Source organism: Maniola hyperantus, chromosome 27 (genome assembly GCF_902806685.2).
Source record: "Maniola hyperantus chromosome 27, iAphHyp1.2, whole genome shotgun sequence".
Lineage (NCBI taxonomy): Eukaryota > Metazoa > Arthropoda > Insecta > Lepidoptera > Nymphalidae > Maniola > Maniola hyperantus.
The window spans coordinates 6,493,337-6,518,325 of record NC_048562.1 but is presented as its reverse complement, the minus strand read 5'-3'; the positions used below and the strand labels follow the sequence as shown (position 1 = coordinate 6,518,325).

Genomic DNA, 24,989 nt, shown 5'->3' with positions numbered 1-24,989 from the left:
TTTAATAAAAGACAAAAAATCAGGACAATTCCTCTTTATTAGCATAGGTACCAACTACAGGAGGTCGATCACTTCTTCTCGAAGGGGTAGTAAGGGTGGTCGAGCCACTTGTACTGTGGGATGGTCCTGTACCCCTTGTCGAAACTCCTCAGCAGCTCCTTGTCTTCAGCTGACAGCTGGAAGTCGAAGATGTCCACGTTCTGCTCTATGCGGTTCTTGGTGAGGGATTTTGGTAGCGGGATCACGCCTAACTCCACCTGGAAGAAGAAGATAGGTATAGTACGCGACAGGTCAAGATAGTAGTCCCAATCGGGGAGGAAACTAGTCACCCGCACTAACCCAGTGCGGGTGACTATGGGTGTGGGTGTCCCCCCGCCTCATACCTCGATTGCCATCTCAACCTGTCGTGGACTATACAATTATAGCTTGTGTCACTTAAAAGACCTCCGACTTTGAGCGAGGGTGGTCAGGTAATGTGGCTTTGGACATTTACCGAGAGGAGCCCAATTCTTATTCCCAAGATTAGTGTTGGAAGATAGAATTGAAGGCAAAAGAGCTCCAGCTCAGTGATTCGCTAACTCAGTGTCTAACACAGAATGATAGCCACCGAGGTTGGGTGGTTCTACATTGCTGCTTCACTGGGTGGTAGTAAAATATTTTTTCGTAGAAAACCTTCAAAGGATTAAAAAATGAGCTCTGTGGCTATCGTTCAGTGTTAGACACTGAGTTAGAGAATCACCCTTGCTGCGGGCAGTAGAATACGCTGCAGATAAATTATGCGAATGAAAGAGAAAGGGGATGATTTGGGGGGGGGGGGGGTATAAGGATGAGAGGGAAGTGATGAAGAGAAGGGAGTGTTTCCTCGGGCCCAGGCGTATGATTATGAATTGCAGGGGGCTTTGGGGGTGAAGGGGATGGGGTGTGAGTATGAAGAGAGGAGATTTGGGCGAGAAAGGAGGGAATGCACTCACCAGGTACGCTGTATGGTCCAGCATATGCTGATAGATATGAATGAAAGGGAGATTGTAGAAAGGGCAGGTGGTTTAATTATGATGGGGGTGGGTGTAAGTGTGAAGGGGGATCATTATGAAGGGGAGGGGATGTAGTATGAGAGAGGGATTATGAAGGGGATTGATAGTGGTATCGGGAGATGACACAGGGAGAAAGATACTCAGGTATGAGTACGAAACGGGGGAGGTGATTATGAAAGGGGGGATGAAGGGGATAATGTCAAAGGTACTCACCAGATATCTCAACGTTATTTGTGGCACGGTCTTGTTGTACTTGGCGGCGATCGCCACGAGCTGGGGGTCGGTGACGCGGGGCGGGGGAGCGTCCGCAGCGGCTTTGAAGGGGAACAGCGAGCCGAAGGGCGTATACCCCATTACCACGATGCCCTGGGACTTGCAGTACGCCAGCAGCTCAGGTTGTTGCAGATTCAGGTTCAACTGGAAATGTAAAGGTTTTTCGATCACTTCTGTCGTAAGTAGTTCGTTGTCTGTCTATCCGTCGTGTCTGTCAAGACCGGTGAAAGGAATCAAAACCCACTACAGGGTATTTCGCGTTGACCTACTTTAGTTATCTTACTTCAAATACTATTATTTGTTCATGAACACATTTTAATTTTTTTTGTGATGTAACCTCAAATTCACGGTTTTCAGGTTTAGCTTTTTTTTTAAAGAATATTAGCCATGTTAAATGATTAATATTCCCTTTTCCTCTCCAACTAAGCGTCAGGCTTGTGCTAGGAGTAGGTACGACAATAGTGCAACGCGCGGGGTTTGAACCGTCGACCTTTCGGTTTTCAATCCACTCCTTGAGCTATTGAGGTTTTCAGGTTTCCGTTACTTGTGCTATAAGACCTACCTGCCAAATTTCATGATTCTAGGTGACGGGAAGTAGGTGCCCTATAGGTTTTCTTGACAGACACGACTCGACCTTTTGTCACAAGTTGCCTGTGTTGTACATGTCAATACCTCAACTTGCAAGGCAGCTGGCTTCTCCAGGCCGCTGTCGAGGATTCGTTGGATCTGCTGCTGGTTGAAGTTGGAGAGACCGATGGACTTGGCCAGCCCGAGCTGCTTGGCCTCCATCATGCCGCGCCACGTGTCCAGGTAGTCTGTTATGTCGTAAGATTGATTGGCCTGCAAAATGGAATAGGTATTTTGAATATAATTTTTAAATCATCATCATTATCATCAGCCTGTGGTCGTCCACTGTTGGACACAGGCCTTCCCTAAAGAGCGCCACTACACCCGGTCCTCAGCGTTCCTCATCCAGCCACTTCCCGCCAGCCTCTTTATATCGTCGGTCCATCGTGCTGGAGGGCGTCCCACACTACGCTTGCTTAAACGCGGTCTGCCCTCAGGGACTTTCCGACTAATTTATATAATAAAATAAAAAAATAACAAAAATTAAATTAAATAAATTAAAAAATAAATAAATACCATAAATTGCGGCACCGGCAGGATTCGAACCTGCGTCTCCTGAGATCGCGCCCGACGCTCTGACTGTTCCACGGTTCGCTTGCTGCCAGTGGCGAAATTTGTGATAATGTAGGTATGTTCACTCAGTAAGTCAGTACTGAAGCGACTGTTAATGCCATCTAGTAGCGACACTTTGCAGTTACAAACTACTTTCAAAGGCCCATATTACAATGCAGCTCTCTGAATGTGTATCAGGTGGGATATTGTAGGGGTTTGAAATTTGTGTAGTCCAACTGAAGATTCTTCAGAGAGTCTCGCAGAGTTGAACAGGATGATTTAAGGAAAATTATGCGCTCGCTTCTGTCCACAAGGTCAGTGAATTCGGTAGAGGTCTACGTAGTCCAGATGTTCTTCAGTGAGTCTGTCCGAAGCCAGAGCTGAACAGGATGATTTAAGGAAAATTATGCGCTCGCTTCGCTCATACTCACGAACTGTCCACAAGGCCAGTGAATCAGGTAGAGGTCTACGTAGTCCAGCTGAAGATGCTTCAGGGAGTCTCTCAGAGCCGGTACCACGCTCTCACGGGCATGCTTGTCGTTCCAAAGCTGGAATAATAATGATAATCGTGTAATTCAGGCAAAGAAGACCCATCCAAAATTACATCATTCACTACCCATTTATTATAGTTGAGCCCTTGCTTTAAATAAAGATTTATTATTATACTCGACTAGATGATGCCCGCGACTTCGTCCGCGTGGATTTAGGTTTTTAAAAATCCTGTGGGAACTCTTCAATTTTCCGGGATAAAAGTAGCCTATGTCCTTCCCCGGGATGCAAGCTATCTCTGTACAAAATTTCGTCAAAATCGGTTGAACGGCTGAGCCGTGAAAAGCTAGCAGACAGACAGACAGACAGACACACTTTCGCATTTATAATATTAGTATGGAGTATGGATTATAAATGCGAAAGTGTGTTTGTTTGTTGGTTTGTTGGGTTGTCTTTCAATCACCTCGCTATTTAACATGGATAGATATTATGACGTAAACATCCTCTAAGAAACGATTTTTGAAAATTCAATACCTAGTGGGATATTACAAGGGTTTGGTGTTCTCCATGCTAATGAAATTGCGGTCATATAAGCAAAAATATCTGAAAACTCCTTCCATATTTTGAAAATTGAAAATACTATTTATTAGTTCATTTTCATATTTTTTTGTAATGTAATCACAAATTCATGGTTTTCGGATTTATTCCTTTAGTTGTGCTATAAGACCTACCTACCTTTCCAATGTCATGGTTTTCTTGACAGACAGACAGACAGACAACAAAGTGATCGTATAAGGGTCCCTTTTTTCCTTTTGAGGTTCCGTAATCCTAAAAAGTAGGTAATATCTCACCTTAGTAGTAACAAAAATGTCTTCCCTAGGCACTCCCGAAGCCCGTATGCCGTCCCCCACTTGTCCCTCAGTCTGGTAGATCCAGGCAGTGTCTATGTGCCTATACCCGGCCTCCAGCGCCCACTTCACGGCCAGTTCTACGCCGTTCCAGCTCGCTCCACCCAGTAAAGGCTTGATTACGCCATGAAAAACGTCAAATTAAAAAATTAAAAGTCAAATTATGATTGAGTTGAGTAGCCCTACGAGATAAAGAGCATTGTCGGTCATGATTTGATCGTCGGGATCGTTAAGGACGTGCTTGAGGCGTCTTTTATCGGGGGGGAGGTCCGACGGTTGTGTCTTGAATCTTCCATATAATAGTGCAGATTGCAGGAAACTCCGGTAGTGCGATTCAGGTTTGCGTGTTCTCCTTTCATTTTCGCGGATGTTACCCATGCTGCCATCTAGTGAGAGCGACGTGAGTATAGTCAAGGCTTGGGTTCGTATCCAATTGATAAATGTATGATTGCGGATCTATTTTCTTCGTACGAGTTAGGAGCGCCATCTGCTATCCAAAGGTTCGACCAAGCCGTCTAGTACGTTTGATGTCCCCCTACTACTATGTACCTAATAAAACAAAATAAATCAGTTACCACAGTGTTGTTTCCGAGCCACGTGCCAAGAGCGATGGCGGGTATTGCGTTGCCGTCGTGCAGCGTCAGCTTCGGGACCTGCACTGCTGCGTTCTGGAACCAAACAACAAAAACACTAAAAACCGGCCAAGTGCGAGTCAGACTCGCGCACCGAGGGTTCCGTACTCGGGTATTTTTTCGACATTTTGCACAATAAATCAAAAACTATTATACATAAAAATAAATTAAAACCTGTTTCAGAATGTACCTACAGGTAAAGCCCTTTCATATGATACCCCACTCGGTATAGTTATCTTACTTTAAAAATTGAAAATACATAGTATTTTTTGTGTGATGTAACCACAAATTTACGGTTTTCGGATTTATTCCTTTACTTGTGCTTAAAAATCTCATGATTCTAGGTCAAAGGGAAGTACCCTATCCTATAAGAGTTCCTTTTTCCTTTTGAGGTACGGGACCTTAAAAAGAATAAAGATCAGGCGGTCAGGTGTAACTTTCATTCATTCAACATGCGTTCAACATAATCGGTGTGGCAATAGTTATCTAAAGTCCTTGAACTGTGCCCTAACTTCAAAAGTCATAACATTTGAACAACTTGATAAGTATATCTTATTAGGTAGGTATACAATCTCGGAAAAGTGGAAGTGTTATTATATATAGGTATATTATAGGTACATAGGTACCTAAGTGCCCTTATTATGAATGCGAAAGTGTTGATGTGATTTTTGCAATATCACTGTTTATCCCAGACAATCCAAGAGTTCCCTCGGGATTTTTGAAAACCTAAATCCACGCGTACAAAGCCACGGGCATCAGCTACTAGTTATCTAAAGTCCTTGAACTGTGTCATAACTTCAAAAGTCCTAACATTTCAACAACTTGATAAGTGTCAAATACTTATCTCGGAAATTAAATTTGTTTTACAAAAAAAATAAAAACCGACTTCGATACACAAACACTAAAAATTGAAAAATAATTTAATTTATTACCGAATATATTATGTATACAAGAGTTAATATAGTTTCATAATAGTATTTTTTGGTGCCGGTGCCCATAAATGACCATTTAGACGGCGTATATTTCTTGTAAATATAAATTTTTTAGTGATAAGCTTTTTCTACATGTAAATACAATATATGCCTACTATAACTTAGTAGGTATACAGACCTTGATATTTGCTACAAAATCGTACCCACCTCTCTCTACTAGTCTACCTAGCCTAGCCAGGTCCTACCTACGTGACCGGCATTAGAATTTTACCATAATATTTCAATAACATTCAAATAAAATCACCTTCAAGCAATTACACTGGAGTTTATTACAAATTACCTAAGTAAGTACTAAAAATTAATTACAGAGAATATAATTTAAGTTTTAATTCAATGACTTACCGTGTTGTATATGAAACACACGAATAACATAAATATTAGCTTCGACGCCATTCTGGTTGCGGAGTAACTTACGTACTGACTGACCAGCTGCAGCGTATGTAAACTTGTTTGATGTTTATAATGGGTACGATAAGGCCGTTTTACATTGTCCCAGTAGCATTTTTAGGGTTCCATACCTCAAAAGGAAAAAAGAAACCCTTACAGGATCACTTTGTTGTCTGAATATTGGCAACGTCGTACATTTCACTAAGTCAGTGATCATCACTGCATGACAATCATTTGACTTTTATTTTTAACTAGCTTATACCCGCGACTTCGTCCGCGTGGACTACACAAATTTCCAACCCCTATTTTACCCCCTTGGGGATTGAATTTTCAAAAATCCTTTGCCTACGTCACAATAGCTATCTGCATGTCAAATTTCAGTCCGATCCGTCCAGTGGTTTGAGCCTGTGCGTTGATAGATTAGTCAGTCAGTCAGTCACCTTTTCCTTTTATAAATTTAGATAAGTACATTGAAGATACGAAAATATTACTTTTTATCGCTCAATAAAGCAGCAATGTAGAACCAACCAATGTCAATTAATGAGCTTGATGATTTTCGTTTAGTTAGCGAATCACCCCGCAGTTTCAACTTTGGGCTCACTTGATCAAGTAACTGGAATAGTGTGAACGAGACATTATAAATGTTTGACCAGAAGATAACAGGTTTACGGATCTATGTCCTGACTTAATAATAATGATTATTAATACTTCATTAATAGTATTATCAAATAATTATATAAGTATTATTTTTAATTAACTAGAGTTAAATAGGAATTATCTCAATGCACTTGCAATAAAACATGCAGGATTGCTAGCGAAACATTATGTTTAAAAAAATCCGTTAAATAATACGAAGGCTACGAAGGGTTCCGTACCATCGTACAAGATATATAGGTACCTCCCTTTTATGTAGAACACTGCAAGTTCATGACGGACAGCGCCATCTATATGTGATTTAGTAAACTAATTATTTTTATCGGACACATTTTGAATGCCTTCATACACAAGAGCATACCGCGCTGATTTTCAGCCAGGACCAATTGTGTTCTGTGGCCAGGACCAATTGTGTTCTGTGGCCAGGACCAATTGTGTTCTGTGGCCAGGACCAATTGTGTTCTGTGGCCAGGACCCTGGCGGCCTGGACCGGGTGGCGCCACGGTATCATCTTAACCTACACAATACCAACAAATAACAATAATATAATACCTGTGGGTTGTGATAATACTATCATTACCTAATTATAACTAGGTACTAACAATTGTTAAGTTAATTTAAAAGTATATATTTTACATCTAACGTATAAATAAGTACGCGACAAGTTAAGATGGCAATCGGAGTACAAGACGGGGAGACGCCACGTACACCCGCACGTCACCCGCACTACCAGGTTAGTGTGGGTGCTGTGCGGGTGTGCGGGGCGTTCCCTCCCCGATTGCCACCTCGACCTGTCGCCGACTATAGTTATCCTAGTTGTCACTTCTTCTCGAAGGGGTAGTAAGGGTGGTCCTGCCACTTGAGCTCCGGGAGAGTCCTGTACCCCTTGTCAAAACTCCTCAGCAGCTCCTTGTCTTCAGCTGCCAGCTGGAAGTCGAAGATGTCCATGTTCTGCTCTATGCGCTTCTTGCTGAGGGATTTTGGCAGCGGGATGACACCTAACTCCACCTGAAAGTAGAAATTATCCCAATTAAAGTTGGTGTCACTTAAAAAGACTTCACAGATTGGGTTCGTTTTCTCTCACTCTCCTTCATTATTGCAGATGCAGTGGTAGATGCATCCGACTATTCGAAAGCACTTGTGAAAGTTTACTTGAATAAAAAAGATTTACTATTAAGTATTATTATTCCTCCTCCTTTCCATTAATCAGAGAATGTTTAGGAAATTTCTTGGGATAAAAATGCGATGGGTTCCCTTATCCGAGGTTTTGATTCTTAGGTTTGGCGAGCCATAGCAACGTGACATACCCTGTCACCGCAATGCCCTGAGACTTGCAGTATGCTAGACTTGGGTGTTGTCAGTAACTTCTGGGAATATAAATGGGAGAGTTGAGGGGAGGGGGATAATTTAGAGAAAGTATCCCCTTTCTTTAAATTATGATAATGAAAGGGAGAGGGGAGGAGGATAAATCAAGGGCGGGAGGTAGTGCTGCTGCGGGTGGTGTTACAGAGTACGACGCAGATAAATTATGAGAATGAAAGGGGGATTCGTAAGGGGAGGGAGTGATTATGAAGGAGTGGGTATAAGTATGAAGGGGATTATTATGAATGGGGGAAGGTATGAGTATGAAACGGGGGAGGTGATTATGAAAGGGGGGATGAAGGGGATAATGTCAAAAGTACTCACCAGATATCTCAGCGCTATTTGTGGTACGGTCTTGTTGTACTTGGCGGCGATCGCCACGAGCTGGGGGTCGGTGACGCGGGGCGGGGGAGCGTCCGCAGCGGCTTTGAAGGGGAACAGCGAGCCGAAGGGCGTATACCCCGTCACCACGATGCCCTGGGATTTGCAGTACGCCAGCAGCTCAGGTTGTTGCAGATTCAGGTTCAACTGGAAATATGAAGTTTTTTTAGCGCTCTGTATCTCCTGAGAGAAAAAGGAACCCTTATAAAACCTCTTTGTTGTGCGTCTGTCGCGTCTGTCTAGACCCGTCAAAAGAATCGAAATTTATAGAATTCTTTCCGTTGACCTAGAATCAAGATATTTGGCAGGTAGCAGGCACACGAGAACTGCGAATTTGTGGTTTTATCCCAAAAAGTGTTATTGGACGATGGCACGGAATCCCTTCGTGTGCGAGTCCAGATCGCAGTTGCCCGGCTTTTGGGGATAGTCAACCCACAAAGTGTACCTCAACTTGCAAGGCAGCTGGCTTCTCCAGGCCGCTGTCGAGGATTCGTAGGATCTGCTGCTGGTTGTAATTGGAGAGACCGATGGACTTGGCCAGCCCGAGCTGCTTGGCCTCCATCATGCCGCGCCACGTGTCCAGGTAATCTGTTGTGTCGAAAGATTGATTGGCCTGCAAGTAGGTGTAGGATAGCTTAATTTATCAATGAATTTTTTTGTAGGTACATTGTGGATAAGTAAAATATGGATCCGAGACATGATTGATCACAAACTATAATATGGGCTTCATAAGAAAACTCAGTCACGCAGCAGGCGATGCATCGATGGAGAAAAGCTATGCTTGGAGCTTCTCTACGCCCCCTCCCCCCTCCCCTGACGGGCCAGGTTTGACCTCTACGTGCCCTTATGACAGAACTGTTCACAAGGCCAGTGTATCAGCACAGAATATATTACAATAGTGTATCTATTAGGTAGTGTCTACGTAGTCCATCTGAAGGTATGGTAGAGCGGATTCAGTATGAATTAAGGAAAATTATGCGCTCGCTTCGCTCATACTCACGAACTGTCCACAAGGCCAGTGAATCAGGTAGAGGTCTACGTAGTCCAGCTGAAGATGCTTCAGGGAGTCTCTCAGAGCCGGTACCACGCTCTCACGGGCATGCTTGTCGTTCCAGAGCTGTGGAGACGTAGGTATTATTTATTCATTACTAGCTGATGCCCGCGACTTCGCATGCGTGGACTTAGGTTTTTAAAATTTGTGGGAACTATTTGGTTTCCCGGGATAAAAGTCTATGTCACTCTCCAGCTCTTTAACTATACCCATGCAAAAAATCACATCGATCCGTTGCTCCGTTGGAACGTGATTGAAGGACAAACCAAAAAACCAACAAACAAACACACTTTCACATCTTTATATATATATATATATAAAGATGGCAACGTGGATGACGTTCTAAAAGATCTTAATCATATTAAGCAACAGTTTGGGAAAATTGGTTTAGAACTTAATTTTTCGAAATGCGAATTGTTTTTTACAGAAAAACTGTCGCAAGAAAGAATTCTATTGGCCTCTGAATTATTCAATGAAATTTCACCTAATATTAAAATACTTGATAAACGTTCACTTTGCCTTCTCGGTGCTCCTCTTTATAATGAATCCATACAACCACTCTTGGATCAAAAAGTCAGAATATTTTCGGCTAATACCGACAAATTGGGCACTCTAAATTCTCACATTGCATTTTCGATCCTAAAATATTGCCTTTTTGTACCTAAATTAATTTACATTCTCCGCGCGAGCCCAATTTGGAAATTTCATGGACTACTCGATAACATGGATGCCACCCTTAAAAGTACACTAGAACAAATTTTAAATTTAACTTTTGATGAGCACTCCTGGAACCAAGCAACTTTACCGGTCAAGTACGGTGGCATCGGCGTGAGGAAAATTTCCAGTGTAGCTCTTCCGGCTTTTCTGTCCTCTGTGCATAGTATAAAAGAGCTTAGCTCTCAAATTCTCAAATCCAATTCATCATTGACCTATGCCACAGAGGCCCTAGAGAGTTGGAAGGTCAGATGTCCCAATGTCGACATCCCGAAGGAACGTACTACACAAAAACTTTGGGATTTGCCATTGGTTCAACTGACACATACGAATTTGGTTCAAAATCTTACAAGTGACAGAGATCGTGCCAGGCTTCTAGCATTATCCGAAAAGGAATCTGGGTATTGGCTGCATGCCTTGCCATCAAAAAATCTCGGCACACTTTTAGATAACGAAAGTTTTCGTGTGGCTCTAGGTCTCAGATTGGGAACACCACTGTGCCATCAGCACAGATGTCCGTGTGGAAAAGAGGTTGATAAATTTGGAATCCACGGACTCTCTTGCCAAAGGAGCTCCGGTAGGCTGTTTAGGCATGGCTCTCTTAACGATACAATTAAAAGAGCTCTTGCCACCATAAATATTCCTGCGCTCATTGAGCCGGCAGGGATTAGTCGGGATGATGGCAAGAGACCTGATGGATTGACGCTGGTTCCCTGGGAACGGGGACGGGCGCTAATGTGGGACGCAACTTGCGTTGACACATTGGCCCCGTGTCATATCAGGAAGACAGCATCAAGACCGGGAGCCGCAGCAGAAACAGCTGAAAACGGCAAGCGGCGCAAGTATGCCTCTCTTATAGATAGTTACATTTTTGTGCCGTTTGCCGTGGAGACCCTGGGGCCATGGAGTCTTAGTGCTAAAAATTTTTTACGAGACATTTCACCGCGATTAATAGCCTCAACTGGTGACAGAAGGGCTGGCTCATTTTTTGCGCAGCGGATCAGCCTGGCTGTCCAGCGCGGAAATGCAGCCAGTATTCTTGGCACCATTCCACGCGATCATGATTTATATAGTAATTAGATAAGGCTAGCTTTAAGTTTTATTGTATTAAAAAGAAAAAAAAAAAAAAAAAAAAGTTCTCTTACATAAGACAATATACAAAGACCATACTACTATTCCTTTTTTATATAAAAGGAGAAGGTGACTGACTGACTGACTGACTGATCTATCAACGCACAGCTCAAACTACTGGACGGATCGGGCTGAAATTTGGCATGCAGATAGCTATTATGACGTAGGCATCCGCTAAGAAAGGATTTTTCAAAATTCAACTCCTAAGGGGGTTAAATAGGGGTTTGAAATTTTGTAGTCCACGCGGACGAAGTCGCGAGCATAAGCTAGTTCATAATATGGGTACTGACGGGTACTGATTAACCCAAAGCCAGCGAACTATTAAGAATGGATCTCCTCTTTTAGTATGAGAAGGGATTATGGTGTAAATAGTGATCTCACCTGGTGGTGCTGGCGGGCTAACTTCATGATGATGATGTAGATAAAGAAGTCAGTTAAAAAGGGATATTCTCACCTTGGTAGTAACAAAAATGTCTTCCCTCGGCACTCCCGAAGCCCGTATGCCGTCCCCCACTTGTCCCTCAGTCTGGTAGATCGAGGCAGTGTCTATGTGCCTATACCCGGCCTCCAGCGCCCACTTCACGGCCAGTTCCACGCCGTTCCAGCTCGCTTCACCCGGTGGAGGCTTCATCGCCATGAAAAAGTATGGACTGATTAAAATCACTATGACATCTATCCTAATAATATAAATCGCTGGGTCCTGATCATTCAGAATTAATAGATAGTAGGGGTACTTACATACAAAAAAAAAAACCGACTTCAATAACCACAAACACTAAAAAGTAAAAAATTATTTAATTTATTACCCAATATAATATTATGTAGGTATACAAGAGTTATTGTAGTTCTATAGTAATATTTTTTGGAGTCGGTGCCAAGCACCCACGTGCCCTACTAGTATTATTATAGAACTACAATAACTAAATACTAAATAAATATGTAGGTAATAATAATTTTAGTGTTTGTGATTATTGAAGTCAGTGTTAATTTTTTTTGATTTTATTTAATTTTTAGTGGCCCCCCTTGTACTAAATATGCTATGCCTGGTTAGAAACCTACTGTTTTCAAAGCTATTACAACGATCGCGAGCAATTTACTCTTATCCACTGAGGAGTTCCGTTCTCCATCTCCGAAGATATTCATCAGATCTTTACCAAGTTAAAATGGGACCACCTCTGAAGTATGTCCTACAAAACAAAAAAAGGATCATCAAAATCGGTTCACAATTGGCGGAGTAATCGCGTAACAAACATACAAAAAAAAACAAAAAAAAAACATACCTACAGTCGAATTGAGAACCTCCTCCTTTTTTTGTAGGCAGCTGAAATTTTGCACACAGATTCTCTTTTATAATGTAGAGATGAAGCAAGGCTGGATTTTTCGAAATTCCCACGGGATAGCGAATTAAGAGGATTTTTATTTTTGCTGAGTGAAACGGCTAAGCACTGATGTAATAAAACAAAATAAATCACTTACTACAGTGTTCCCGAGCCACGTGCCGAGAGCGATGGCGGGTATTTCATTGCCGTCGTGCAGTTTTAGCTTCGGGACCTGCTCTGCTGCGTTCTGGAAACAAACAACAACCGACTTCAATTACCATAAACACTACAAAAATAATTCAATTTAGTAGACCTACGTGCCGAACATATTATTATATACTAGCTCATGCCCGCAACTTCGTTCGCGTGAATTTAGGTTTTTAAAAATCCCGTGGGAACTCTTTGATTTTCTTTTTGGAAATCGGTTAAAAATAATAGCCTCTATAGCTCAACGGTTAAAGGAGCGGACTGAAAACCAAAAGGTCCGTCAAATCCCACCCGTTGCACTATCGTCGTACACGAAAAACAAATCGGCCAAGTGCGAATCAGACTCGCGCACTGAGGGTTCCGTATTACAATCGTATTTTATCGACATTTTGCACGAAAAATCAAAAACTACTTACTGATCTCGTTCAAACCAATTCAGTGTAAGTTTGCATGATAATGTACCTACAATCTACATCATATATTTTTTTAGAAAAATATGATATTAGAAACCTCAATATTATCATTTTTGAAGACCTATCCATAGATACCACACAGTGTATGGGTTTAATAATAAAAAAAATTAGTTTCAGTTCTAAGTATCGGGAACCCCTAACATTTATTGTTTTTTCTATTTTTGTGTAAAAATCTTAATGTGGTTCACAGAATAGGTACATCTACTTACCAAGTTTCAACAGTATAGCTGTTATAGTTTCGGAAAAAGTGGCTGTGACATACCTACGGACGGACAGACATGACGAATCTATAAGAGTTCAGTTTTTTGCAATTTGGCTACGGAACACTAACAATTAGAGAGAATATAATTTCAAATCAATATTACCGTAGTGTATATGAAAAACACGAATAAAGTTGATATTAGTTTGGACGCCATTCTAGTTGCGAACCAACTGCCGTACTGACTACTGACTAGTGTATGTAAACTTACTTGATGTTAAATAGGTACGTTAAGGCCGTCTTACACTGTCCAAGTCGCAATACAGTCCTCAATGTCCATAATAGCTGCTTCGTTGGTCTAGAGCAGTGTTTTCAAACTTTTTGGTTTAAAAGAGAGAGAAACCAAAGAGTTCCCAACTTCCCACGGGATTTTCAAGTACCTAAATCCACGCGGACGAAGTCGCGGGCATCAGCTAGTTTTTAATAAATTTAAATCCACGTAAAGTTGCGAGCGACATCTAGATATTTATTAATGACTGCATGTAATAGTGTAGACGACGACTTTTTTAAATAAAAATTGCGAGCAAAAGAGCAGGCGGGTCGCCTGATGTTAAGTGATTACCGCCGCCCATGAACATTTGCAGCACCAGAGGAACCACCAATGCGTTGCCGGCCTTTCAGGAATTTGTTGGTCCGCCACTTGAATAACCCCATGTTGTAATCTAATGGGAATACCGCCGAAGGGAGTTGATTCCACAGTTTGCATGTGCGTGGAAGAAAGGATCTGGCACAACGGGTGGTTGAAGTGCTCCATACACCCAGGTGGTGAGGTTGGAATTGTTTACGGTGGCGTGCGGTGCGGTTGTAGAAAAAGAAGGGTGAAATGAGATCAAACAACTCTCCAGAGCACTCTCCATTATAGAGGCGATATAACACGCAAAGAGAGCTTAGATACGTCTCTGCGGTGTTCCAAGCTTTCCAACGAGCCGGTTAGTTTGGGATCGTCCACAAGTCGAACAGTCCGCCTTTGGATCCGATCAAATGGAAAGAGTTGGTACTGTGGTGCTCCGGCCCACTTGATCAAGTAACTGGAATAGTGTGAAAGAGACATTATAATCGTTGGAAGATAAGGTTTACGGGTATGTCTTGACTTGATAATAATGATTATTATTTTATTATTAGCTCATATTAATATCACGATGTAATTATAATTTAATTTTAATTTTTAATATAAGGTACTTTTAACTTATCCAAATAATAGGGGTGCCAGATTGGTGCCAAAAAACTCATCTTCATCATCAACCGATAGACGTCCACTGCTGGACATAGGTCTCTTGTAGGGACTTCCACACGCCACGGTCTTGCGCCGCCGGCACCCAGCGACTCCCATAGAGTTGCCTGATGTCGTCCGTCCACCTATTGGGGGGTCTTCCAACACTGTCTTCCGGTGCGAGGTCGCCATTCCAGCACATTGGAATGTCTATCGGTTTTTAAACTAAATTGTGGAATAAAGAAACTCATCTTATCTTTAAAAATATATAAAAGGAAAAGGTTACTGACTGACTGACTGACTGATCTATCAACGCACGGCTCAAACTACTGATTTGAAATTTGGCATGCAGATAGCTATTATGACGTAGACATCCACTAAGAAAGGTGAAAGAAAGGTGAGGGGGAAATAGGGGTTAAAAATATGTGTAGTCTACGCGGACGAAGTCGCGAGCATAAGGTAGTATACTATATACATTTATTACATACGTCACGGAACCTAAAAACATTAGGTAGACTCCTTTTTAGGGTTCCGTACCTCAAAAGGAAAAAGGAACTCTTATAGGATCAATTTGTTGTCTGTCTGTCTGTCAAGTAACCTATAGGGTACTTCGCGTTGACCTAGAATCATGAAATTTGGCAGATAGGTAGGTCTTATAGCACACATAAGGAGGTGGAAATCTAAAAACCGTGAATTTCTGGTAACATCATAAAAAAATTAAAATGTGTTCATAGTAACCTTCAAAGTAAGATAACTATATCAAGTGGGGTATCATACGAAAGGGCTTTTTACCTGTACGTTCTAAAACATATTTTTATTTATTTTTACGCATTTATAACAGCGTAAAAAAATAAAAAAAATGGCGGCTAGCGTTTTCGCGGGAAAAATTGAAATAAAAGATTTTGAATGCATTTTTTTGCACCTTAGGTCTTAGGATCAAATTAAGACACTTTTCAAAAAGTGTAAGATACCTGATTGGGCCAACCTTGTCAAAGAAAATGTCTTGTTCACAAAAATACAATGTCATTGCAAAAATACGTATAAAATGTAGACAGAATCATGGGACCATGAAAATGTCATACCTACTTCATATTTAATTTAAATAAAAATTATGATCAGCGACTGAAATTAATTACTTTACATACCTACCTATTACAACTTTAATTATGCTAACTTTTGATTATTATTAAGTCCCGCAAACTGCTATAGCGCTGGAACCATGTCTCATTAACATCGGCGTGACGTCAGCCGGAATAAAAATATAGCGTCAGCAATTTTTTTTAGAATAAGTAATTTATCAACGTAGCAGTAATAGTATTTTTGATATATTGTATCTTCATAACTCACAGGTAGCTACAATAGATACGTAACAGAAATTATACCTATTCACACATCGCCGCGCACCGCACCGCACCGCACCGCACCGCAGTAGAGCCGCAAGGCATGACATGATTGTGAGTTATCCAGAATGTACACAGCAGGGTGCGTATATAACTCCTATTATGGGTTAATTTCACAGAAAGGGTTACCCATTGATTGGGGTAACCCAAGAAAAGGCTTTTTTTAACGCTGGGAAATGTGTTTACGTATCCCCCCCTTCTGGAAGCCAGCCAACTAACCATCTGGAGGGACGGTATGTGGGACTCATCGGCCGAGAGGCGACCGGAATACCCATTAAACACCCACTTTTTTTTTTAACTTAGCGGCGCTCCTGCGTGTCGCCTGGCGACTGGGTCACGGGAACACCGAAGCAATCAACTGCGACCCAGCCCAGCGACCCTCCACCGAGGTCTCCCCATCGCACGTCCGAGGCGCATCCGGGGACCCAACGGGCGACAACTGCATCCTCCGTTTCGTCCACTGTGCCCTCTGCTAGGCAGAGGGACACGCGGAGAAACCTCTCCCCTGCCAGGTTATTAGCCAGAGCCAACAATATCGCCGAAGAGAGATTATTAGCCATGTTACCGGGGCGCACCGGCCCGAATACTGCTCTTCCCCTCGGACGCATCCAAAAGGGACCAGCAGCACCCAGGCACACTGGCAGGTCACCTGGCTGGCACACCAAGAAAAGGCTTAGCTCTTGGTGTAACCCCTTTTTAACCGACTTCAAAAAAAGGAGGAGGTTCTCAATTCATCGGAATCTTTTTTTTTTTTATGTATGTTCCCCGATTACACGAAGACGCCTGGACCGATTTTGAAAATTCTTTTTTTGTTTGTAAGGGTATACTTCAAAGTTGGTCCCATTTAAATTTGGTGAAGATCTGATGAACATCTTCGAAGATAGATACTGGAACTCCTCAACGGATAAGAGTAAATTGCTCGCGATCAGTGTAATAGCTTAGTAAAAAAAAAGATTCCGACGAATTGAGAACCTCCTCCTTTTTTTGAAGTCGGTTAAAAAGTAGATTTTTAACCAGTCATAGCATAATTCCATGGGGCCACTAAAAATTGTGAAATAAAATTTTTTTACAAGAAAAATAAAAACCGACTTCGATACACAAACACTAAAAATTGAAAAATAATTTAATTTATTACCGAATATATTATGTACTAGCTGACCCAGCGAACTTCGTACCGCCTAACAGTCGATTCAAATTATTTTTTTTAAATATCAATTCACTATCAGAAATTCTAAAATCCCCACGATTTAGGACTTCAGAACTTTGCAGCATCAGGATTGAGGAGTTAGGATCCGAAGTTCAATGATGTAGCCTATGCTTGGTACCTAAAATAATTTTGCATCATCCGCAGTTCCTGAAACATTATAGTTTAGGAGTGCTGTACCCTACATCATCAGGGTTGAGGAGTTGAGACTTGAAGTCTGAGAATAAAGTCGTTGCTTGGTACCTACAATATGAATTCACTATGAACACTTCCTGAATCTTGATAACTCAGGCGGGCAGTAACCCTGCAGCATCAGGATCAAGGAGTTGAATCCAGAATTTTTTATGTGACCACTACGAAAACTTTTTTTGTTGATTTAAAAAAAAATGTGCAAATCGGTCCAGAAACTTCGAAAAAATCGATGTAGAAAAAAGAACCACCTCCTTTTTGACAGTCGGTTAAAAACCAATGACCTTGAAATATTTACGGAACAATTTTTAAAATAGCCCCTTTCTAACAAAAAAGAATGAATGACATCGGACAACGCGTTAATGAATTACAACTCGGTATACATTTTAACTTTCATCCCCTCTCCTACGGGAACCATGCTGAATTTCGGGATAAAAAGTATCCTATATTCTTCCTCATAGTATGACCTCAAGGGCGCCTCTGTGCCAATGTTTACATCAGCTGTGTTTTTAAAATAAATTTTAAATTGTAAAAGTTCAATAAATCATGTCAAAAATGTTTTTCAAGTGACGATTCACCAGGATAATTGTGGATAGTGATGGAAAATGACTGTGAATGACGTAAAAACGAAAAATATGTCTGCAGTGCTTTATAACGGTTAAGCAACATACAAATATTGTGAAGAATTTGAAAATTGACGACTGGAAAACGAAAGTATTTGTAGTTCTACGAAGAAAGTGTGGAAAGTGACGGAAAATTACTGTAAACGACGAAAAAACGAAAATATACAGTGCTAGAAAACGGTTGAACAACAGACAAACTTTGCGAAGAATTTTAGCAAACAACTGACGATTGGAGAACAAAAGTAATTGTGGGTTTAGTCCTACAAACGAACAGTGAGCGAAAGTTACTATATATTTAGTGATGCAATTGTGTATTTAATAAAAACACTACCTATTCATTCAAAATTGCAAATCATCAAAATAATATGTAGTTAACGCCATCTATGACAACTGATGCGGACTAACTTGTTAAATGCCATCTAGTGTTATCTGACTGAACTGCTAGCAACGGTCTAATAATAGTTTCGGCAAACTACAGAAGAGGGCAGTAGGTGTGTTGGCTAGATTATTTATTTTATTTTATTAGAAGTCTTGTTTATCGATTTCTATCATGGAGGAAATTAAAGTTTTAATTCAAGGGATGAAAAATGACATTGACTCAAAACTTATTGCAATGGAATTGCAATTGTCCCAAATGGAAGACAAAATTTCGAATAAGGTTAATTCACATATGAATAAAAAATTTGAAGACTTGAATCGTGACTTGCAGGACCTCCGCTCAAGATCAGACAATCACGAGAAAAGGCTATATTATTTAGAAAAAGCCAGCGTTGAGAGAAATTTGGTCTTCTTTGGAGTTACTGAAAATGAAAAGTCTTATTTCGACTTACTTAATACCATGATCAATATTATTGGCCAAAAAATTGGAGTTCCTGTCCAGGAGTTGGAGATACAAGCTGTCAAAAGACTTGGTAAAAGAAATAGTAAGCCCAGACCTGTTTCTGTAGTTCTAACAACGTTGGGATCTAAAATTAGCATTTTAAAAAACAAAAAACGACTTGACGGCACTGGTATTCACGTATCTCAAGAATTCCCAGTACCTATTTTGGAAAAAAGAAGGATGTTGAAAACACAGTTAAAGACAGAACTAGAGAAAGGAAATGTGGCATATTTAAGTTATGACAGGCTCATAATTAAAGAGAAACCAAAAAGTACCACTCAAAAAAAGAGACAATTGTCAACTTCACCGATACAAACCTCAAATAGAACAGCTAGTCAAAATAAAAATGATTCAACGATGGCACAAAGTCACAGCAACTGGAAGAATAACCACACACCTCAAAATACAGCCAAGAAACATAGGACATACCAAAATACCATGCATGTGTTATATTACGATAAAATTGGATACATAATTATTATGCTAAAATTCATCTAATCATAAACTTGGGAGTCTGAAGTAAATGTTTGTTGTGATATTTAAAACAGAATCGTAATTCCGTTTCCGGATTCAATATCAATGTACGGAAAGAGTATGATTTAATTAGTATCTTTTCTTGTATGTTGTTTAATTTAATATTTAGGAATGTGACAATACGATAAATAATATTATGTGAATTGTCAATACTGGTAACTAATTATTCATTGTAAAATTGTAAATTAAATACTGTCAATGTACGGAAAGGGTATGATTTGAATAGTATCTTTTCTTGTATGTTGTTTAATTTAATATTTAGGAATGTGACAATGCGATAAATAATATTATGTGAATTGTCAATACTGGTAACTAATTATTCATTGTAAATTAAATACTGTCAATGCACTAAGAGTGACATTATACTAAGCTATTGTCAACATACAGTTGGCAATAGCTATTATGTGAAATAATAATGTTGTGTAAACTGACAATTTAAGTCGCTTATTATTATTGTAAATTATTAATACGTAGACCATCAATGTCACTGATTTTATTATTGTAAATTGGGTGTGTCAACATACCTTTTGTCAACAAACCTAAAATAAATAATGATTAATATTAAGATCATGTGATAGTCGACATCCGCCTGGTTTGCGATGGCAGTGTTATAAAAGTACCCTACCTCGACAGAGAGGGGACAGTCTTGTATCGACAGCCCAGAGCAAACACCTTACTGAAGTTAAGTATTCTTATATTGTATTATAATGTAATATAATCATTTGCCTTTTATAGGTTACCTGTTGTAACTGTGTACCAAATATGTACCTACTACTTTACTCAACGTTCTAATGTTTTAAAAGATGTGTGTTATGGAGTTTCTTTGCCCTTTCTTCTCCATGACTAAACACCTTAGCGAAATGGGTGGTAGATTCATTTTAATATAAATAGATCAATGCTGAACAAATACAATTCAGTTATTATTCGACTTGGTTGGTTTTACTTCTGTATTTATCACCTACCCTCTTGTGCTATTTATTTTATACATTGAGATAAAAGTAAACACTAGGTTGTTAGCTTCTAATTACTATAGAAGCCTGTTTAGATGATTAGGATTCTTACTTTGAAATAATACAGCAGATGCTTTGCTTGATTTTTAATTACGTAGTATTTGGCCTTACCTGACAAATAATTGATAACTTTCATTAGTAATCATTGGATTTAATTTATAATCACTATTAAAGCCCACTGTCTTAGCTTCTCTTCTTTATACGAAAATCTCACACATGCATATGTACAGCACTCAAATGAAGAATGACAGACAAAGGCCCCCCCAACCAATGAAAATAGAATAAACAAAATAAACAAACATAACACAACTTCTTCTCCAATCCGGTTGGTTCCCGTGGAGAAGTATAACCAATGCCCCCCAAGGAAGAATAATAGAATATCACCAAATAAGTCCATCAAAAATCACACTAATTTATCATGCAAACACTCCTTGCTCTACATTGCAGCCCTCAATGTACGAACTCTACTATCAGACAGCAGGCTCACAGAATTGGAGTTTGCAATTAAAAATCTCAATTGGGACATAATAGGCTTGAGTGAGGTAAGGAGAGAGAGTGAAATAATTGAAGAGTATTCAGAATACATTTTGTACCATACCTCGGCATCTAAGGGGAGAAATGGGGTTGGATTTCTATTAAAAAGTAATCTAAAAAAATTTATATTAGGTTTTAAACAATTTTCTGACAGGGTTGCAACACTGGAGATTCAAGCAACAGAAAACGAGGTATGGTCCATCATTCAAGTTTACGCTCCCACAGAGTACTGTGAAAAGGAAGAAATCGAAAGTTTTTACGAGTCAGTAGAGGCCGCTCTAGATTCTGTGAACTCACCCAACCTTATCGTACTCGGGGATTTTAACGCGCAGATTGGAAAAATACAAAAGGGGGAGGAAGGAGTACTGGGTAGGTACTCAGGCGGTAAAAGAAGCCCTCGAGGCCAAAAACTGGTAGAGTTCGCATTGGAGCACAATCTTCGGATACTCAATAGCTTATTCAAACGGAAGACACATAAGAAATGGACCTGGCGGTCTCCAGATGGAAAGCACTTCAACGAGATAGACTATATATTAACAAACTGTACAAAACAAATACAGAACTTTGACATTATAAACAATTTAAATTTTAACACTGACCATCGAATGATTAGATGTAAGATAAAAATACAATTAAAGAAAAGCAGGAAATTCATTAAACCTGGTAGGTGTACAACAAGTTTGCCGAAGGTTTCTGAAGAGTGTGAGAAATACTGGAGACATAGACTCATGCAGTCTCTACAACTTACAGACAATGTACAAGAACAGTATAATCATATAATGAGTGAAATGGAAAGCTTATTAAGAGAGATACCGAAGCAGAAAAAAGGAAGGAATAAGTATGCCAACCAGGAAACCATAAATCTCCTACGAGAACGGAAATAACTCTTTAAAGAAAGAAAAACCAAAGAAATTAGGCAAAAGATAACTCGAATAAGCAAACAAATAAACAGGAATATCTTCCAAGAAAAAAGGAAACAAAGACAGCAAACATTTGAGAACTTTATATCCAAAACTGGAGCCATAAAGAAAGCATATAAAGAACTAAGTGATAAGATCGAATGGGCAACAAATTTAAAGAATAAAAAGGGGAGTATATTATTCAAACGGCCAGATATAATTATTAAGGAAGCAACAGAATTCTATAAAAATTTATATGAAGACAGCCAAATAGTGGACCAGACTAATGTACTCCCAACTTTACACCCCGTCGCCAACGAGCCCGAAAGATCTCATGATACTCTACCTATAACAGCGTCCGAGGTAGAGCATGCTATAAAAACTCAAAAGAATGGCAAAACTCCTGGAAACGACCAAATCTCGAATGAGGTGTTAAAATCGTTTCTTAACGCTTTACGAGAGCCGCTTATTTCTCTTTTCAGTCGCATCTTGAACACGGAACTGACGCCTGACCGTGGTCAGAATCCATCATAACACTTTTGTTTAAAAAGGGTGACAGAGGCGAGTTGGGCAACTATAGGCCGATTAGTCTTATGTCCAATATTTACAAAGTTTTTGCTAAAGTGCTCTTGAATAGAATGACTAATACGCTTGATGAACAGCAACCATGCGAGCAAGCTGGCTTTAGGAAAAAATTCTCCACGGTAGACCATATTCAGGTAGTGACTCAATTAATAGAGAAGGCAAACGAATATGACATAAAGATGTACATGTGTTTTATCGACTACAAAAAAGCCTTCGACTCTATCGATAGAAATAAAATATGGTCGTCATTACTAGAACAAGGTGTCTCTCAAAAATACATAAGTATAATCAAAAGTGTATATTCTAGATGCCGAGCAAGAATTAGACTGGAAAGATAAGGAGCTGAATTTCCCATCAAAAGAGGAGCCAGACAAGGGGACCCATTATCACCAAAAATTTTCACTGCAGTCCTAGAAAGCATTTTTAGAAACCTGGACTGGGAGGAAAAAGGCCTAAGGATTGATGGCGAGTTCCTTAGTCATCTACGTTTTGCAGACGACATCGTCGTATTCGCGGAAAATGCATCGGATCTCAACGTGATGGTAGAGGAACTGGCAAGGAAGAGCAAGGAAGCTGGCCTACTATTAAACAGTTCCAAAACAAAAATCCTTACGAATGCAGAATGGGTGGACATCAACGTAGCGGGGGAAAAGATAGAATACGTAAAAGATTATGTCTACCTAGGGCAGTCTGTGTCTTTTGAAAGCTGTACAGAGAAGGAGATACAGAGAAGGATTGCCATCGCTTGGAAAAAAATTTGGAGCTATAAGGAGATTATGAAGAACAGGGAAATAAAAGTCCATATAAAAAAGAAACTATTTGAGGTCGCGATATTGCCATGTTTGACATATGGATGTCAAACGTGGGCTCTAAGGAAGGAAGAGGAAGAGAAACTAGCAATATGTCAAAGGAAAATGGAGAGAAGTATGTTGGGACTAAAGATTAAAGATAGAGTAAGAAATAAAATGATTCGGAGGATGACCAAACTGACAGATGTAAGGAAAATTATTATAAAATTAAAATGGAAATGGGCTGGACATATTTGTAGGTTGGATAAGATGAGATGGACAAAAAAGGTGACTGAGTGGGTTCCGAGAAACAGAAAAAGGAAAAGAGGACGACAAAGAAAGAGATGGCGGGATATTTTTGCCCAAATTGTAGGACCGGACTGGATGAGGAAAGCTCGAGATAGGGAGCTTTGGAGAGATTTGGGGGAGGCCTACGCCATTGAGGCGACTAATGCGTGACTGAATATATTACTATATATAAGGGACTTAAATATAACATATAAACATAAATTTTGACATTAGAAACTAATTTTATTATGACGATGAATGAACTGATATATTTTTATGAATTGATATGGTTTCGAATACGATGAATTTATGATCAAAATGATGTAAAAATAAATAAATTATTGTAATAGGAGATATAATTGGAATTAACGTATTAGACAATAAAGGCTTTTTTATTTATTTTATTTATTTATTTATGACCTCAAATCGTACCAATTTTTATTGGAATCCATTCAGTAGTTTCAGCGTGATGCGCGGCCGTGATACAGACAGACAGACGGACGGACAGACAGACAGACAGACAGATAGACAGACAGACAGACAGACAGACAAAAATGAAAAAAATTACAGTTTTGGGTTCAGTATCGATTATAGAGTGCCCTCGAAAAAAAATTTTCAAAATATCTTCAATGTACAGAATTTGACCTGTTACAGTTTTATTATAAGTATATATATATTGAATTGAATGAATTGATGATTGACAAGAGTTAATATAGTTCCATAATAATATTTTTTGGGGTCGGTGCCAATGAGGTGCCATTGTGGAGTCTCATAAAAATATGAAGTCTAGACGATTCGCGCAGCTAAAGCTAATTGGCACCGGCACCAAAAAGTATTATTATGGAACTATATTAACTATTGTATACATAATATATTCGGTAATAAATTAAATTATTTTTCAATATTTAGTGTTTTAACCCATCGTATCGTGTGCCCTTGTTCCCACTTGTCGTTTGTCGGGCACGGATTTAAACCGGATGTTCCAGTGGCAGAACATTTTATATGGAGCTACTAGCTGACGCCCGCGACTTCGTCCGCGTGGAATTTTTAATAATCCCGTGGGAACTCTTTGATTTTCCGGGATAAAAAGTATGTCACTCTCCAGTGGCCCTACCGCGGTTGTTTGACAGCTACAATGTCACGATCGCAATCATCTCTGATTGGTTAATGCTCGCTCACTATTGGCCACAATGCATTGTTGCAACAAGAATCGCACAAATTCAGCCAATCAGAACAATTGAGATTGTAATAATGATTGATGCAGGTTTTAGACAATCGCCCAGGTCTTAATCTATACCCATGCAAAAAATCACGTCAATCCTTTGCACCGTTGCGACGCGATTAAAGGACAAACCAACAAACCAACAAAAAAATAAAACACACTTTCGCATTTATAATAAGGG

The 24,989-nt window shown here is 39.9% G+C and overlaps 2 protein-coding genes across 2 annotated transcripts in view; both read right to left on the bottom strand.

The window, feature by feature from the left end:
- LOC117994782 (aldo-keto reductase AKR2E4-like) overlaps positions 1-24,989 on the bottom strand; it is a 231,412-nt gene that overhangs the window by 33,252 nt on the left and 173,171 nt on the right. The gene's annotated exons all lie outside the window — the stretch shown is intronic.
- On the bottom strand, positions 45-11,816 carry LOC117994783 (uncharacterized). The gene is made up of 10 exons (XM_069508035.1): positions 11,639-11,816; positions 9,289-9,405; positions 8,734-8,901; positions 8,232-8,435; positions 7,429-7,553; positions 3,824-3,974; positions 2,915-3,031; positions 1,977-2,144; positions 1,245-1,448; positions 45-257 (listed from the first exon to the last, which is right to left on the bottom strand). The coding sequence occupies exons 1-10, from the start codon at positions 11,813-11,815 to the stop codon at positions 69-71; spliced, it is 1,620 nt and encodes a 539-aa protein (XP_069364136.1). The 5' UTR covers position 11,816; the 3' UTR covers positions 45-68.

Bases quoted from the DNA above. Each gene is read 5' to 3' on its own strand.
- LOC117994783 (XM_069508035.1), bottom strand. From the start codon at position 11,815: ATGAAGCCTCCACCGGGTGAAGCGAGCTGGAACGGCGTGGAACTGGCC. The intron at 8,902-9,288 runs GTGAGTATGAGC...ACCTACTTGCAG, and splicing joins ACTGGCCTTGTGGACAGTTC to GCCAATCAATCTTTCGACAC. The intron at 8,436-8,733 runs GTACACTTTGTG...TCATATTTCCAG, and splicing joins CAGCTGCCTTGCAAGTTGAG to TTGAACCTGAATCTGCAACA.